At 35.9% G+C, this 15989-nt stretch overlaps 1 protein-coding gene and 1 pseudogene across 1 annotated transcript; both read left to right on the top strand.

The window, feature by feature from the left end:
* Positions 1-1857: 1857 nt before the first annotated feature.
* Positions 1858-10362, top strand: LOC120184410 (annotated as a pseudogene).
* A 1024-nt stretch (positions 10363-11386) lies between these two features.
* LOC120184411 (pseudouridine-5'-phosphate glycosidase-like) lies at positions 11387-15524 on the top strand. The gene is made up of 11 exons (XM_039188887.1): positions 11387-11567; positions 11763-11873; positions 12849-12931; positions 13673-13732; positions 13867-13927; positions 14111-14217; positions 14328-14405; positions 14855-14900; positions 14989-15109; positions 15190-15275; positions 15408-15524. Exons 1-11 carry the CDS (start codon positions 11402-11404, stop codon positions 15491-15493), a joined length of 1005 nt encoding a protein of 334 aa, XP_039044818.1. The 5' UTR covers positions 11387-11401; the 3' UTR covers positions 15494-15524.
* Positions 15525-15989: the final 465 nt, after the last annotated feature.

Below are 15989 nucleotides of genomic sequence, written 5' to 3' on the forward strand. Positions count from 1 at the left end.
ATCACCGATTTTTTTAATTAAGTGCATTTGATCTCTTATATTATTGTTCCATTCGGTATAAATATATTGACAATTAACTTTCGTTAACCTACTAACAGAGATTTGAGTTGGCAATTCCATTATCAATCTTTTTATTGTTTCCATTAACCACCCACGACCAATAAGTAATCTAACAATCATAAACAAATTCCGATATGTTCCTAAAGGAACAAATAACAAGATCAAAGCAAAAAAAAAAGTAAAAAGAAGATTTAAATAATACACTTAACCTTCCCCTGAGAAAGAATAAAAAGCTTTGAAACGTGAAATAATGAACCTGGATAAATAGGTAGCCATGTTTTGCATTGGTTCATACCTATTTTGAATCAAAATATTTATATAAACTGAAAAATAACACGAACATAAACAGGAAAAAGCTAAACAAAAGAAACAAACAGTTGATCTATGAGTTTTGAAACTAATATTTTCAATAAACAAACGGTTGAGCTATGTTTTGCATTGATTCGCAGCTATGGTTATTGATCCTTCTTCGACCAACATTGCTTCACCTTTTCCGGTGGTGGTATCGGCCGATGAAGGATTGGGATGAATCCGATGATTATTAACACTTCCTTGAGAAGATGAGCTGAGAAAACGAGACACTGGTCGATGTATTCTGGCTTTTGAGATGAACCCTTTTATTCTTCTTCTTTTTTCGTTTTGTGTCTTGTGTTGCTTTTTTTTTTCTTCTCGTAGAATCCAATATCTTTACAGTTGAATAAAAGATTCAATGGCGGTAAAGGGTTATTACTAGCAGGGCATTTTCGGCCATCAAAACCTAGGGCTAAACGTAAACATGAAACAACAAAAGGAGAGTAACGAGCGAATATTTTACGTTGTGGGATAATTTTCCTCTATGTAATCATAACACAGTCATGGTTAACAGTGTTTTTGAGTTGATTCATGGCGTTTGAGTTTACAAATGGAGGGAAAGGTCGAGCCTTTGGTGGCAACAATGAGATGGTTAAACAGTTTAAGTAGAAGTGTTTAACAAATAAGAAAGAGTGAGAGATTGTCGGCTAATGATTTGGAATGTAAAGAATTTTCATATTTGAGGAGAGCTAGGCAGGTCAAGAAAGAAGATTTTTGGGTGGTATGATTAGTAGATATATGGATAAATTGATTAGATTTATGAAAAGAATAATTATTTTAAAGAAACTTATCTTTAAAAGTACTGAAATTATCTTTTGCTCCACCCACATCTGAGTCGAAAGCTACTGAAATTAACCCACAGCTGAGCCGAAAATTACTGAAATTAATCCACATCAACCACCATTGTAACTTTTCTTTTGATACTGAAATCTATTGGATTGATAATATAAGACAAAAAGTATTTAGTTCATACAGTTTCCCTTCAATGGAGTCATTGCCGGAACTAATTTCCTCGGACCAGACATAAAAGTTGTGTCCTGTTTTGTACAATACATTTGCATAAAAATAAGCTTAGCTGATTGGCGAAGTATTATAGATATTTTTAGAACTCAATTCGATACATAAACTTGATTAGTTTTTTTAGTTTATCCGAAAAATCAGAAACCAGTGATGCTTTTTTTTTTTTAATATCTTGAGGAAATTGAACTGCCCTAGTCTTTTTTGTCAGATTTGCTTCTCTGATTATGTAACTCTGTATAGAAATTTAAGTTGGTTCGGAGGTTCAGTTTTTGTTCTCATTTTTGAAAGTCGGTTATGTTACAGAGCTTTTCTATTGCCAAGTGTAAAAGTGTATCTTCGGTTATCTTCTCTTGGCATGAGTATCTTAGCTTCTGCGGCAACAAATGTTAATTCCCGTCTGTTTTCTAGGTCTTTGAAAGTAAAAATATGGAAGTAGAAAATGCTAAAGAAGTGAATCTGGAACAGCAGAAGAAGCATAAAGGTAAACATGATAAGCAAAGCCATGGGACGAGGACCCAAACATCGATCGGTGGAAAATTGAAAAGTTCGACCCTTCTTGGAACCCGGACGGATTGTTGGAAGTTAGCTCTTTTTTCCACAATCTTCCCTCGCTACCGAGGTAATCAACTGATTTCCTCTCTTTTTTCTATGCTCGGTGGTACCTTTTTTCTCCTAAAGAAAAATACTTGCAAGAAGCTTGGCCAAAGGTTAAATCAGCTTTGAAAGAATATGGTATTGCTGCCGAGCTCAACTTGGTAAGTTCAAATTCTGTCAAATGTTTTTAGTGACTTAATCTAATGATCTTTTTGTATTCTAGATGTTGGGTTGGTTAAAGTTGAGTATTTTGTTTTTGGCAACCCTTTGTAGATTGTAACAGATAGTTCGGGTGTTCTAAAAGCGTGAGTAGAAAGGAAAGACATGATTTAGTTAATGTCTTCTGCAATTTTCACCATATTAGTTACTATTTTTAAAATTGGGTTTTAAATTTTTTAGAGCATACTTTCTGCACTCCATCTTGTCCCGTTGTAGAAAAAAAAGGATTAGTATTTTTGGTTCATTTCACTTTCACCTGTGTTCTTCTTTCTTCCATACAAACAGAATCTTCTGTCTTATGCCCCATCGATTGTTCCTTATCAGATTGATGGATCAGCATCTGCCTCTCTCATAATTAGATATAATCCCATATATTTATATGTCAGATTGCTTCTTCAAAGATTGAAGGGTCATCTTGCGTAAAATGCTATTACTATATATATATATATATATATATATATTTAATTAAAGGAGAGGTCTCATTAAAACCCCTTCATAATTGTTCTTTTTATGAAGGAAAGCAGAGAAAAATATTACCTCATTTTATTAATATATCATAAGAACAACAATAATTTTTTGTAATACATCAGAAAAGACTATCCTTTAGGTACACAGAAAACATCTTAAATGTATCCAGATTATCACCCAACCCTTAATTTATCAGCCTTCCAATTACAATCCCTAAGAATCAACTTCACTATTAACGCCCTAGACAGCACAAAAGACACGATTTCCTCGACTAGATTACTGAAGTACACAGGAGCAGAAACAGGCGACTGGATCCATTCCACAGCTGTTTTACAATGACTCTCCCGTGTCAATCTACCCCTAGTTGACCGACTGAGGAAAAGAAAATTTCAGTTCCTTTTCTAATTGCCTTCAATTCAGCTAATAGAGGAGGGCCAGATCCTGCACTTTCTAAAAGCGACGTTAGAGTGAAGCCATTTGAGTCTCTAAGAATGCCTCCTGCCAACCCATCTTTTCTAACAACTCCATCAACATTGAACTTGAAGAAATCCACAGGAGGAGGAAGTCATCTCTGCAAAAGGCCTGCTCTGAACCTTTGAGCACTTGAGCCCGTCTGCTAGCGAGGGATCAGCAATCAACGAATCAACTGAGATGGAAACTTGATGGAACTTGGCTAAAAACCACTTAGTCAATCTAAATCTTATGATGAAGAAGAGGGAAGACCTGTCTAGGTCTCGGTTCTCAAATACAATAGAGTTTCTATGTTTCCAAATAGACCAAAGAACAACACCCGGAATAAATTTTCAAATCGTAGAATTTGCCATCAAATCAGGCCAAGACCTAAGGATGGATGGAGGGTCACGAGGCAAAGCTGTACAGACATCCCAAAACATGAAGAACTTATTCCAAATCTCCCAGGCAACTGAGCATAAAATAAACAAATGCTGGACCGATTCTTCATTCTGTTTACAAAGCGGACCAAGATCACAGTCTGCCAAGGGAACCCCCTTTCTTCAACTCTGATTTCACTGCCAATTTTTGATGAGTTACTTGCCAGAGAAAAGTTTCTACTCTATATGAACTCTCTACCGCCAAAAGCCTTCTTTTCCTTGTTTATTCTAATATTTTTCATTGATTACTGGCACCATACTATCATTGCTATAATGTTGGCATTTGTTTCTTTATCATCTGATACCATTAATTGCTGATCAGGTTGAAGGGTCTATGACAGTTTCTACGAGAAGGAAAACTAGGGATCCATATATTATCATTAAAGCCAGGGATCTTATCAAGCTTCTGTCAAGAAGTGTTCCTGCATCTCTGGTAGACTAGTCAACTGTGCTTGCACTTTTCCTCAATAAGAAGCTAGTTAAATGCTTGTTTATTTCACATGAAATTTTTTGACTCTTTTACATGAAATAGGTTTTGATTAGTACTTAAAATCATACGTATAGAGGTTATTTTTCATAGTGCAGATTGCTGAGTTCTCAAGTTAATAGTTTGAGTATAGTTATTACTTTTTTTTTCTATTTTAGGCGGTCAAAATACTTGATGATGAAATGCAGTGTGACATTATAAAAATTGGAAACTTGGTCCGCAACAAGGTATGTGTTTCTGAATTTCATTTATTTTTTTGTTTAAAAATTTGCCCATTTTACTTTTTAAAATATATTGGTTGCTATTGGTGTACAAACAGATGCTCGAGTAGTTAGTTGAAATTTCTGTCGAGCTTTGTTATTTCTTTTATTTTCACTTGTACTTGAGCTTTGGTTGATCAATGGATCTTATATCTCTGGAACACCTGAACTTTAACTTTTTTATGCGCACACTATTTTAGCATTTTGTAGGACCATCGATGATGCACTTCGTAGTTTTACACGTTCTATGCATCTTAATTAAATTTGATGTAAGATCTTTCTTTTTTAGTATTTCATCTTTTTATGACTGTCTGTGCAATGCAAATCAGGGTCCTCTGATTTTGTTATATTCCAATCTGGTGATGTTTCTTATTCATCTCTAATTCTCCTATTCATAGAGTAGCTGATATTGGTATGTAGGTATACAAGTTCATATCTATGCCTATTGTCACTAGTGGGTCGGATATCTGTAATTTTTGAATTATTTAACTACTACTAGTACTATCCAAATTAAATATTACTCTGTCAGATATTTGAATCTGCAGAAATCCGGAGCCATTAAAAGTTGATTGACCAAGGTTTTTTTTTATAGGAATTGAAGGCCTCGTTAAAAACCTCCTTCATGATTAAAGGAACTTATAGATAAGCTCCTTAATCAGCGGGAGGAGGAAAAGAGTGCCTTAAGATATCATTAATTATTAGAAAATACAAGATACAACCTGAGAGCCACCCCCAACATAAACATAACACCAAAAGTAGTCGCAAACAACCCTAAACAACAACATAGACTCAACCTTATCCAACTTAGCAACAACATTAGCCTCAAAAACAGACTGACTATACTAAAATCCTAAATGTGGCCCGAAAGACGCCACAAAAGAAACAACGATAATAGAAGATAGCAGCCAAGTTCAAACACAAAAGCCAAAAGCTTCCACATGAAAAGAATACAAAACAGTAAGCACATAACCGCTTGCCTGCCACTTTAAACTTGTCTTAACAACAGAGACTGTAGTAACCAATTTGTCCATGTTGCTGCACAGTACCCCACGCTGCCCATACTCTGCTTTTCCAGTCCACACCCTGTTGTTTCCGCACTAGAACTCCACTAATGCAGCACTAACTCCACTAATGCAGCACTAACTCTATCATGCTGCAACACAATATAACAATAATAAAGGCCAAATAAACCAACTGACACAATCCATAGTAGCCAAAATCACACACCAAAGCCATGATCTTCCACGCTATAACAGTTGAACAAAACAAACTACAAACAAACTGTAATCGCCCTTCTGCCACTAACTGCTCAACTTCACATCGAAGACCCTCCGAACCTCCAACTCCATAAACAGAAAACATAATCTAGTCCACTAAAAACTATTCAGAACTTAATGATTATGTCAATACTTCCAGTGCTATAATGTTTTGTAACAAAAACCACTTGTGAGCCATCAAACTCTAAACCCAAACCATTACTGATCTTTAAGGAATCTGCCGCTTCCTTCTTTTGAGTCTGCCACTTTGCTCGAAAATCATCATCATATAAGGATCTACCTTCAAGTTCGGGCCATTCTTCTTCTCGATGCACCTTACTCTGGTATTTCTTGCTACGATAGTCTTGGAGAGAGCTGAAATTTTTGTTTTCCACCTTCTTTGCTCTCCGGTTCTGCCTTGGCTCACCCTTTGAATTTTTGAATGCACAATAATTTGTGAGGCCCACATTAGTCACATCCTCCACCACCTTTGACTCTACCCGACCATCCAACATGGGAAAATCTATAAAATAATCTGTAATACCCTCAAAAGCACGTGCAGTCTCACCACTTTTCCTAATGTCATTTTCTGCCTCTCTCTCCGCATGGTCTAGCACTTCCTCGTGTTCCTCCACTTCCTCAAAATTCGTTTGTACCATCCCCTGACCAGCAACCACATTCCTCATACCCATAATTAATTCCTCCCCTTTGTCCTTATTCTCCTCATCTTCACCCGACATGTTGCTGCCTCTAAATCTGTTCCCCAAACAACATAATATACTGTCTTCTTCCTCGAAAAACCGCTCGGAAATCTTCTCCACCGGTGGGTCCACGTTTCTTCCTGCTTCCTCAGCACACTTCTCCATCGCGGAAGGCAAAACTGGCGAGTCACTAACAAGTTCCCCCACCGTGGAAAACGGGTAGGAAACTCCCTTATCCATCAAGGACGAATTTACCCAGACAAATTCTGGGCTGAAACAAGGTATAAACTCAAAAACCTAAACTGTATAGATCCGTTCCCCGACTTTCAAATCGATGTATTCTTCCACTCTAGCTTGACAGTTCGTAGATATCTGAAACATTGCCCTATCAAACGAGCCTGGAAATAAAGACCCTTCCTCAATGGAGATAAGATCTCTCCATTTGTCTACAATGTTTTTGAAGGTGGAATGACACCACACCAACGGTGGGATCCCTCTGCACGAAAGCCATGCCCGACGGCTGCTGCACTAGTAGTTTTTTTACCACACTTTCACTTTATCAAAGCAGTTTTTTAACACCCCAATCTGATTATTAAGAGCATAACCTTACTCTCTTCATCTTCGAAAATGATTAGAATTGTTAAACCACTTAACCTCGTAATTTTCGGACCTAAAATGCCTTTCTTTTGCATAAGAACAACCAACTCTTTCATTGTTGAAAATTTTCTGCACCGACCTACCAAGCTATTTCTGAGAGTGAAGAGCTTGTCCTCAACAACACCGACAATGGGAGCCTCTGAATGCTTCTAAAACACCACATTACTCTTGGCCTCAGCTAGTTTTGGGCCAGCAAACTTCTTTCTCCAGAAAGCTTCACGAGGTTGAAATCTCGCCAAGAAAACTCTAACTATATTCCCTTGAATCCTAGATCTATCAACACAGTTGATAGCCTTCCTCGCTTCCTCCAATCTGGTGAAACGAACAAAACCAAACCTACTTCCTCCCTTGCTTCTTCTGTTAGGGATGAAAGAATCAACCACCTCACCATAACTATCGAAAAATTGCCAAAGACCTTGATGATGAATAAACTCTGGAATATTGAAGATGTTCACCGTAACACAACCTTTCCCAACAGATCTAATCACCTTACTCGCCATAAGTAATAGTGTATGAGATTTAAAAAGAATGGATTTTTGAAAATGCCTAATCTAATTGACCAAGGTTTGAATCCCCATAGAAGCAAACGTAATCTTCATTTCATAATCGGGAGTCGGATTCGGATATCCGAATCCCCAATCTTTATCCACATAAGTAATGTGATTAGGAGAATGGATATTCAAGGGTATCTATCCGTACCCACTTTGAATCAGCAGCAAATAGTAATTTTAACATCTGAATCCGTAAAAAAACGAATCAGATATTTGCAAATATCCTAATCAGCAGTCTGAGTTGTCATCCCTACTAATTATATTCCATAGCTTTATTATCTATTCATGCTGGATGTCTATTTCTCATTCAATCTGGCCTGCTCATGAAAATGCTATAGAATGTTCAAAGTGGAACATTTATGTCCACTTAGTGTTAACTAATTACTAGTCATTTGTAGTGCATGCTGAAAAGGCGAGTTATTTGAATTGCATCCTTTTAGTTTTTATATTTAAATTTGGAAGTTATTTCCGTTCAGGAGACAGTTTTCGGTAACATTTTGTTTGTTTATGTGGCATTTGGTTAATCTATTTTTTTTTGGTAGAAGTCAAGATATTACATTTGTTGTATCTAAAAATTTTCATAAAGTTGGCTAAATATTATGTTTATACAGGAACGATTCGTTAAAAGAAGGCAGCGTCTTGTGGGGCCAAATTCTTCAACTTTGAAGGTGTGTATGCACCCTTATTGATGTCTTCGACTTTGCAAAAAGGCTATTTTGAGGCATGAGTAGATACTATTACAATTAAGTGGTGTGCTGCAATTAACCTCTGCAATTCTATTAACGGTCTTATCCTCCCTTCCTTTACTGGATGCAGGCACTTGAAATATTGACAGGCTGATACATTCTAGTCAAGGTAATTGCTTACCGTCGTTATTTATTGGTAGTTGAACTGCATTTTTTTCTCTTTGTTGAAATGGAGAACCACAAACTGGATATTTTTGTCATCTTCCACATGATGGAATAGGGAAATACTGTCGCCGCTATGGGTTCTTTTAAAAGTTTAAAACAAGTCAGGAGGATTGTGGAGGACTGCATAGAGAATAAGATGCATCCCGTGTACCATATCAAGGTGCCAAAAACTTGACTTTGCAATCTTGGTTTTACTGGTGTTGCTTTAAATTATGTAGTGTTAGACATGTTTTCGTATTGTACGAACAGTCAGGTTTGAAGCCATGAATTTCGTGTTGGGGGCTGGGATAAAATTAATTTTTTATTTAGGGGTTGGAGGGAACAAAGCTTCAAATTTTGTTACAATGACGAATTGAATTGTCAAGTCTTGGGAGGTGCTACAAATGTAAATTTTCCTTTGAACGAAGAAGCTAAAAGGGATTAAATTAAATTATTAATGATTGGAAGGGACTAAAAGTGCTATTGGACCATTTAACCAAGTGATGACAAGGCCCTTCTTGCCACCCTTGGCTTCGCCCATCAGCACCATATCCTTTTTTCCCTGTGTTACCACATCTTTCCTTTCACTTCCCTTTCCGTTATCCAGATTCTCATGATGAAGAAAGAACTCGAGAAGGATCCGGCACTTAAAGATGAAAACTGGGACAGGTTTCTTCCTAAGTTCAAGAAGTAAGATATCTATTCCCTTCGTTCGTGTTTTTTAACGTTTAATTTATTTTCACCTTTGTTGTGTTAGATGCCAATTTAACCATCTAACAATGTGTCCAGGGAAAATGTTCAAACAAAGAAGGTTAAGAGTAAAGAGAAGAAACCATATACCCCATTCCCTCCTCCTCAGCAACCTAGTAAGGTAAGAAAGCTGATCATTTTTCATGGTAAAACAAGCAATGTTTTTTCCTTGCATTTGAAGCACATTACATCTGTATACTGTGTCTGAATGTATCGAATATGGTCTTGGACATGAGTTGTGTGAGAAAAATAAAGAGTTGAAGCATCATAGTATTTGTGGAAAGCCAACTTACATTGGTACATGGTATGTTCCAGATTGACCAAGAAGTCGAATCTGGAGAATACTTCTGGAGTGAGAAAAAGAAATTAGCAAAGAAGTGGCAAGATAACCAGGAGAAGCAGGCAGAGAAAACAGCTGAGAACAAAAGAAAAAGAGCAGCAGCATTTGTTCCTCCCAAGGTTCTAATTTCGAAGCCTATATCGGCTCAAACACACACACAAACACCGTGTCTGACCATTTTTATCACCCGCTTATTTGTTTAAACAATAATATAAATTACCGGTTACAGGAACCCGCGAAGCAAGATTCTAATAATTCCGGGAACATGGAGGAAGATGTCGCTGCCCTTGCCAAGTCGTTGAAGGTAGCTTTAATCATAACATCTCTTTCTCTTCAAATATACTTGTAAACAATCAGGCATATATCTAAGCACTGGTTCACACTGCAGCAAAAGGCCAAGGAGTTCGGGAAGCAAAAATCTCTGAAGAATATCAACGCCGAAGAGTATATTTCAACCCCAACTGCTGAACATCCTTCGAAAAAGAAAAAGAAAGCCAAACAAAGCTAGTATAGGTTTGAACTATAAATTTTAGTCTAGACAAGTTCATGGTACGATGAAGTCTGCTAAATACGTGGTGGCGTTGCTTGATCCCGTGATGCGGATGTACTATTGTCGAGAAAAAGGCTTATATTAGACTGAAAAAACCCGAATATGTCATGTTGGAACTTAATATAGTTGATCACCCAACTAGTTTCTGTTTTTGGGATGATTGATCATATAGCTGAACATGATATCAGAGTTTACTAGTTTGAATCATGAAAACTTGTTCCCCTGAACAGACATTAAAAGGGCTTAATATTCCCTCTCTTTGTTCAAACTATCGAAGAATAGGTAACATTTGTACCAGGTTAAAAATATTTTTTCCCAGTATGATGGCACAAAAAAGTTAATGTTTCATATATCATTTTTTTTTGTATAAATGGTTACTTTGTTTCCTTTTTTTAGCATTTTGTCGCTTAATATTTTATTTTGGAGTAAAATGCCCCCTGATTGGATGAAAATCGTTAGTTGACTAACGATCAATGCTTTCTATTAACGTGATAAGTTCACATGTGATGTCATATCAGTAAAAAATATTTTTAAAGCAAACTATAATTGTAATTAATTACATATATACTTATAAAAATATGTTTTAAAATAAATTTTTTACGACACGACATCACATATGGACTCCTTACGTCAATAGAAAGGGTTAATTGTTAGTCAACTAACAATTTTTATCTAATCCTATTACATTTTGCTCTAAAATAAAACGTTGATACTAAAATGCTCCAAAAAAATATAAGAGTAAAATGATTATTTGTACAAACTTTGGGAGGTAATTTTATTATAATGCCTATCATTTATATGTTTTAACACTAATGAAACAATAAAACACTCGATAATTGAGGATTATATGTGCAGTTTACCATAACTATAAGGGTAAACTATATTAATGACTACTTAATTATTTTTTTTCACTTTAATAATTGATCTTTTAATTTTGTCAATTAAATCACGTTATTATTTAATTGTAGCTAATAAATCCATTAACTTTTAACATTTGATGGAGGTATTAACGTGACAGTTAATAAAATTAACATAATTATATATTTAGTTTTTATTATTTATATTTTTATTAATTTAATTTCAATTTAATTTAGTTCAAAAAATTAATTATACAGTCAAGGGTAACACAATTAAATATAATATTATGATGACAGAGATCATCAACTGATTGAGTTTTTTATTATTATTTAATTTTAATGTTTTAATTGAATAATTTTCTCCTCAATCAAACTGCCAAAACATTAATCCGATAAATTTTCCCACCAATCAAGGGACTTAATTGATCGTTGGTATAATTTACCCTAAATATAAGCTTCATTTTTACATTGTCAACTGTGATAAGCTTTTGGAGAAAAAAATGGCTTCTTCTTCTTCTGCAGCAGCTGCTAAAAGACTATCGAATATCAGCAATCATATTTGTCCCACAGACTCAAACCCTTTAGTCAAAGTATCTGCAGAAGTGTTCCAGGCTTTGTCGAGTGGTCTCCCTGTCGTTGCTCTTGAGTCCACCATCATTTCTCATGGTACTTTTTCCTTTCATATTTTCTTTCTCTCTCTTTTTTTATATTTGTGAATCTGAATAAGCCCTATTTCTTATGATTGGAATTGTTGAAATCCCAGTTCGAGTAGTGATAACTTGCTTTCGAGGGTCAAATTTAATCCTTAATTGATAATAAAAAAATAATCTTTAATTGTCTGTTTGCTGCATTTGGTTGTAGGAATGCCGTATCCTCAGAATTTGGAAACAGCGAAGGAGGTGGAGGCGATTGTGAGGGAGAGTGGAGCTGTTCCTGCTACCATCGCCATTCTGGACGGCATACCTTGCATAGGTTTCTATTCTAAAACTTGTTATATTATAAGCCCTTTTTATGTCTGTTCATGGGAACAAGTTTGTTTCGTCGGTAGTTGACGGCTCACCCTTCTAATTTGGATATGGAGAGCGGCCGCCGGTGAGAGGGTGTCCATTGATCAGCATTTCTATGTTGGAGAGATTTGGTCATGAGAATAAAGATGAGTACGAGGATGAAGAAGAAAAGTGTCTCTAGGTGACGAAGATTCCAGTCTTTCTCACTGTCGTGTTGAGGGATTTTTATAGTGGTCCTAGTTGGTACTGTCAGACATAGGGTAATTATGTCTATATGGAGACTAACAAGCTAGATAGATCTGATAGTCCGGCCTTGGATTTCGTTCTGTCACAAGTCTTGGCTATGCATTGTAGTCATCCCAGAGACCCATGCCCGGAGACAGAGTAAACAGAGAGCTCTGTCTGAAGACTTTGGCTGACGAAGAGCTTACAGTTTCCGTAGGTCCTATCTGACGGAGGCTTGAAAGTTTTCGAAGGTCCTCTCCGGGAGTTTAAAAATGTCTAAACCTTAAATGAGTGGTTTCATTTCTATTAATGTTTGTTGCTAATGCTATTGATTTTCAAGGTTTACTATTTTATTACCTGGGAAAATTGACACATAGCCTTAGTATACATAGCCATTGCTTTGAGTAGCATACATTGTTTCAGGTACTGGATTTGATTATTGTTTTGTTTGTTGATTAAAACTAGAGACCATAAGGCATTCTTGCTAGTTCTTTCTTTACATTTGGAATGTGTAATTCAACAAACTAAGCTCATCTTCCAATGCTTTTAACCGTTTCATATGTTACTGCCATGGCTGCATTTTTGCTGGCCAGATTGGGTTTCTTCCTCTTCACCTTAACCTGGCCATTAGCTGGATATCTATGAATAAAAATTTTAATTTCATTTTTCAAATAGATTCTGGGATTATAATGTTGGTAGTTTTCGTTGTCTCTAGGTTTGAATTCGGAACAACTGGAAAGGCTTGCCAGATTGGGAAAAAGTGCTCAAAAGACAGCTCGAAGAGACATTGCATATGTTGTGAGTATCATATAAAATTGTTGGTTTTTGCATGACAGATTCTCCTGTTCTTTGCCATAGATCTACTCAGGGGAAAAATTGTATGGGATTTGTTACATAATAAATGACATTATGAGACTAATGAACAAAGTTTAATTCACCGAGTCATTAGAATTAAATATTTGGTAAAACATTTTTGTAACTTCTACCCTGAACAACATATGGTTGAATTCCATCTATGTTAGACATTGTTCAGATGGAAGAAAATCATTGTGAAACTTGATAAATAGTTAAACTTACTGTTTCTGTGAAGATATTTTGCAATATTTTCTATCATATCACATTTAGCTTGCTGCAGGGCTGTTGGTTCATCTCTGATATTTCAAAAGAGAATAAACATATTAGATATATGATTTGACTTTTTTAGGCTTTTTTTTTATTGAGTGGTTATAGAATGCTAATTTTTCCAATGAACTTTCAAATTTGGTGCAAATTATAAAGTAATAAGTACAGAGATTGATGTACAACTGCTTGCAGGTCTATTCATTAGTTTATAAAGTATTTTTTTTCTTTAGTATCTTCACTTCAGTTCAATATGTACTTCGAATTCTTTTTGTAATAAGTACAAGATTAAAACCATAAATGATACTGACCTATAGAAATCCAGTGAGTTTAAGGGGCTTATCTCTCAGTATCTAGATCCTATCATGTTCCGATATGTTGCACCTCAAAATATGTCTCTTAACAAACGTCCATTTGCAGGTGGCCACCAAGAGGAATGGTGCAACAACTGTTTCTGCAACTATGTTTTTTGCTGCAATGGTGACTGCCAGATTTGAATCTATTCTTTAATTATATACTCGGATGAATTAACCAATCAAATTTTCCCGTTTCATCTTCTTGGCCGTAATTTTTACCCTTGGTAGTGTCTCCTCTAAGACATTCAGCACTTGCAGGTTGGTATACCTGTTTTTGTTACCGGGGGAACCGGGGGAGTGCATAGGCATGGCGAGCATAGTAAGTCGTACTTTGACATCTGCAATAGTTCTACAAATTGGTTGTCTCTGATAGTGTTTAAGACTCTCCAACCAATGAACCATATCATTGTGTTTTTTTTCATGAGAACATAGACTTAAAATTGTATGAATTTTCTATGCTCTACTAATTGTACTTTTCCGCTTCTTTTGTTTGAAAATGCAGCAATGGATATATCCTCTGATCTCACAGAGCTTGGAAGGACACCAGTGGCGGTCGTCTCTGCTGGTGTAAAATCTATATTAGATATTCCAAGGACACTGGAATATTTGGTACTTATTCACTTTGTCGACAATTGTTTTTGTGAAAGATTCTGGCTTCATACTGAATTATCGATCTTTATACTTCATTGCAACATTGTAAGTTTTTCTTGTTAATACAGGAAACTCAGGGTGTTTGTGTTGCTGCTTACAAGACCAACGAGTTTCCTTCTTTTTTTACTCAAACAAGTGGCTGCAAGGTATAAATAGTCAACTCGTAGAACATTGTATCAAGGTATTTGCATCGAATTTGCTTTTCTGTCATTATAACATACTATTAGATCTGTATAATGGTTAACTTCAATCTTAGATATCAAAACGAAGATCAATGAAAAATGAGTTCTGCTTATTTATCTTTGGACTGCTTTTCTTCTCTTTGTTTTCTTGGAAAATGAGGAGTGGGTTTGGTTAGGAACATCACAGCATTTTTTAAGGTTTCTAATTTGTTGTAGATAGACATCGCTTTTCCGGTTCAAACTTCAAGCAAGAGTGTCAAATCGAGATGTTATGGTTCTGATATGTGCACAAAGAAACATTCTTAGAATGCTACATAGTTTTGCAGATTTACATGCAAGCTTACTGTTTGAATGCTTTGTTCAAAGGAGAATAAATGGTGTTTTCTTTTTCTTGGTTGGTGGTGATAATATAGGTGCCTTGTCAGGTCGATAGCCCTGAAGAATGTGCACGGTTAATTGGCAAGTGACAAAATTCATTCGATCGTATCTTCAGTTCATTGAGAGCTAGTAGTTGTGTCTTCATGACTTTTTTCCCCCTTAACTACAGATGCAAACAGGAAACTCAATCTCGGAAATGGAGTATTGATTGCAGTTCCCATCCCAAAAGAACACTCAGCTTCGGGAAGCTTGATGGAGTCTGCAATTCAACAAGCCCTTACAGAAGCCAGGTCAAAACTGCATCGTGTACACGAAGCATCTGATTTTCTTAATCAATTCCTTGGTTTCTGACCATCGTCTTTATCTTCAGGGAAAAGAACATAACAGGGAATGCCGAGACTCCGTTCTTGCTTGCTCGGGTTAATGAAATAACTGGAGGAGCATCACTCGCTTCTAGTATCCTTGAGAGATGAATTACATTTGTATTTGGAGATTACGCTTGTTGTTCTGTAGATGATATCTTGGGCAGTGAATATTCTTCAACTGGTATTGTATTGTGTTGTAATGGTTTTCTTAACCAAGCTCTAGACATTGCGCTTGTGAAAAACAATGCAGCTATTGGAGCCAAGATATCTGTAGCCCTGGCCAACCTCACCCCAAATAACATTGTGTAAAGGTACACTCTAGGGAGTTGCTGAAAACAATCCTCCCTCAATTTACTTTTGATTTGATATATATATATATATATGATATTACATTCAGGGATCCCTTGAAAGTTTTAAATTTTCCTGTTATTTTTTTATTGATGATATGTTTTCGTCCCTTTGAAGTTCATCCCTAGAATTTTATAAGTTTGCCTCTTTATATATTTCTTTTATTTCAGTTACTTGAATAAACAATTTTACAAGCAAAAATAAGTTGATATAAAAAAATAGCTATATAATGGATAAATTGAGTAATATTCATTTTAGAAATTCATTACATGAGGCCTCAAATCGTGGCTTATCACAGATGCGATTCAATGTTAATATATACTGGTCTTCTTTACACTTGTGTTGCACGTGTACATATTTTTATACGCCCCTCTTATACACTTGTTTTTCTACACCCAATAGACAAAGGTAAAGAGAGAGTACATGTACTGCTTTTCAAAATTATTCTCCTGCCAAT

This window comes from Hibiscus syriacus, unplaced genomic scaffold, assembly GCF_006381635.1.
Source record: "Hibiscus syriacus cultivar Baekdansim isolate YM2019G1 unplaced genomic scaffold, ASM638163v2 tig00112888_pilon, whole genome shotgun sequence".
Lineage (NCBI taxonomy): Eukaryota > Viridiplantae > Streptophyta > Magnoliopsida > Malvales > Malvaceae > Hibiscus > Hibiscus syriacus.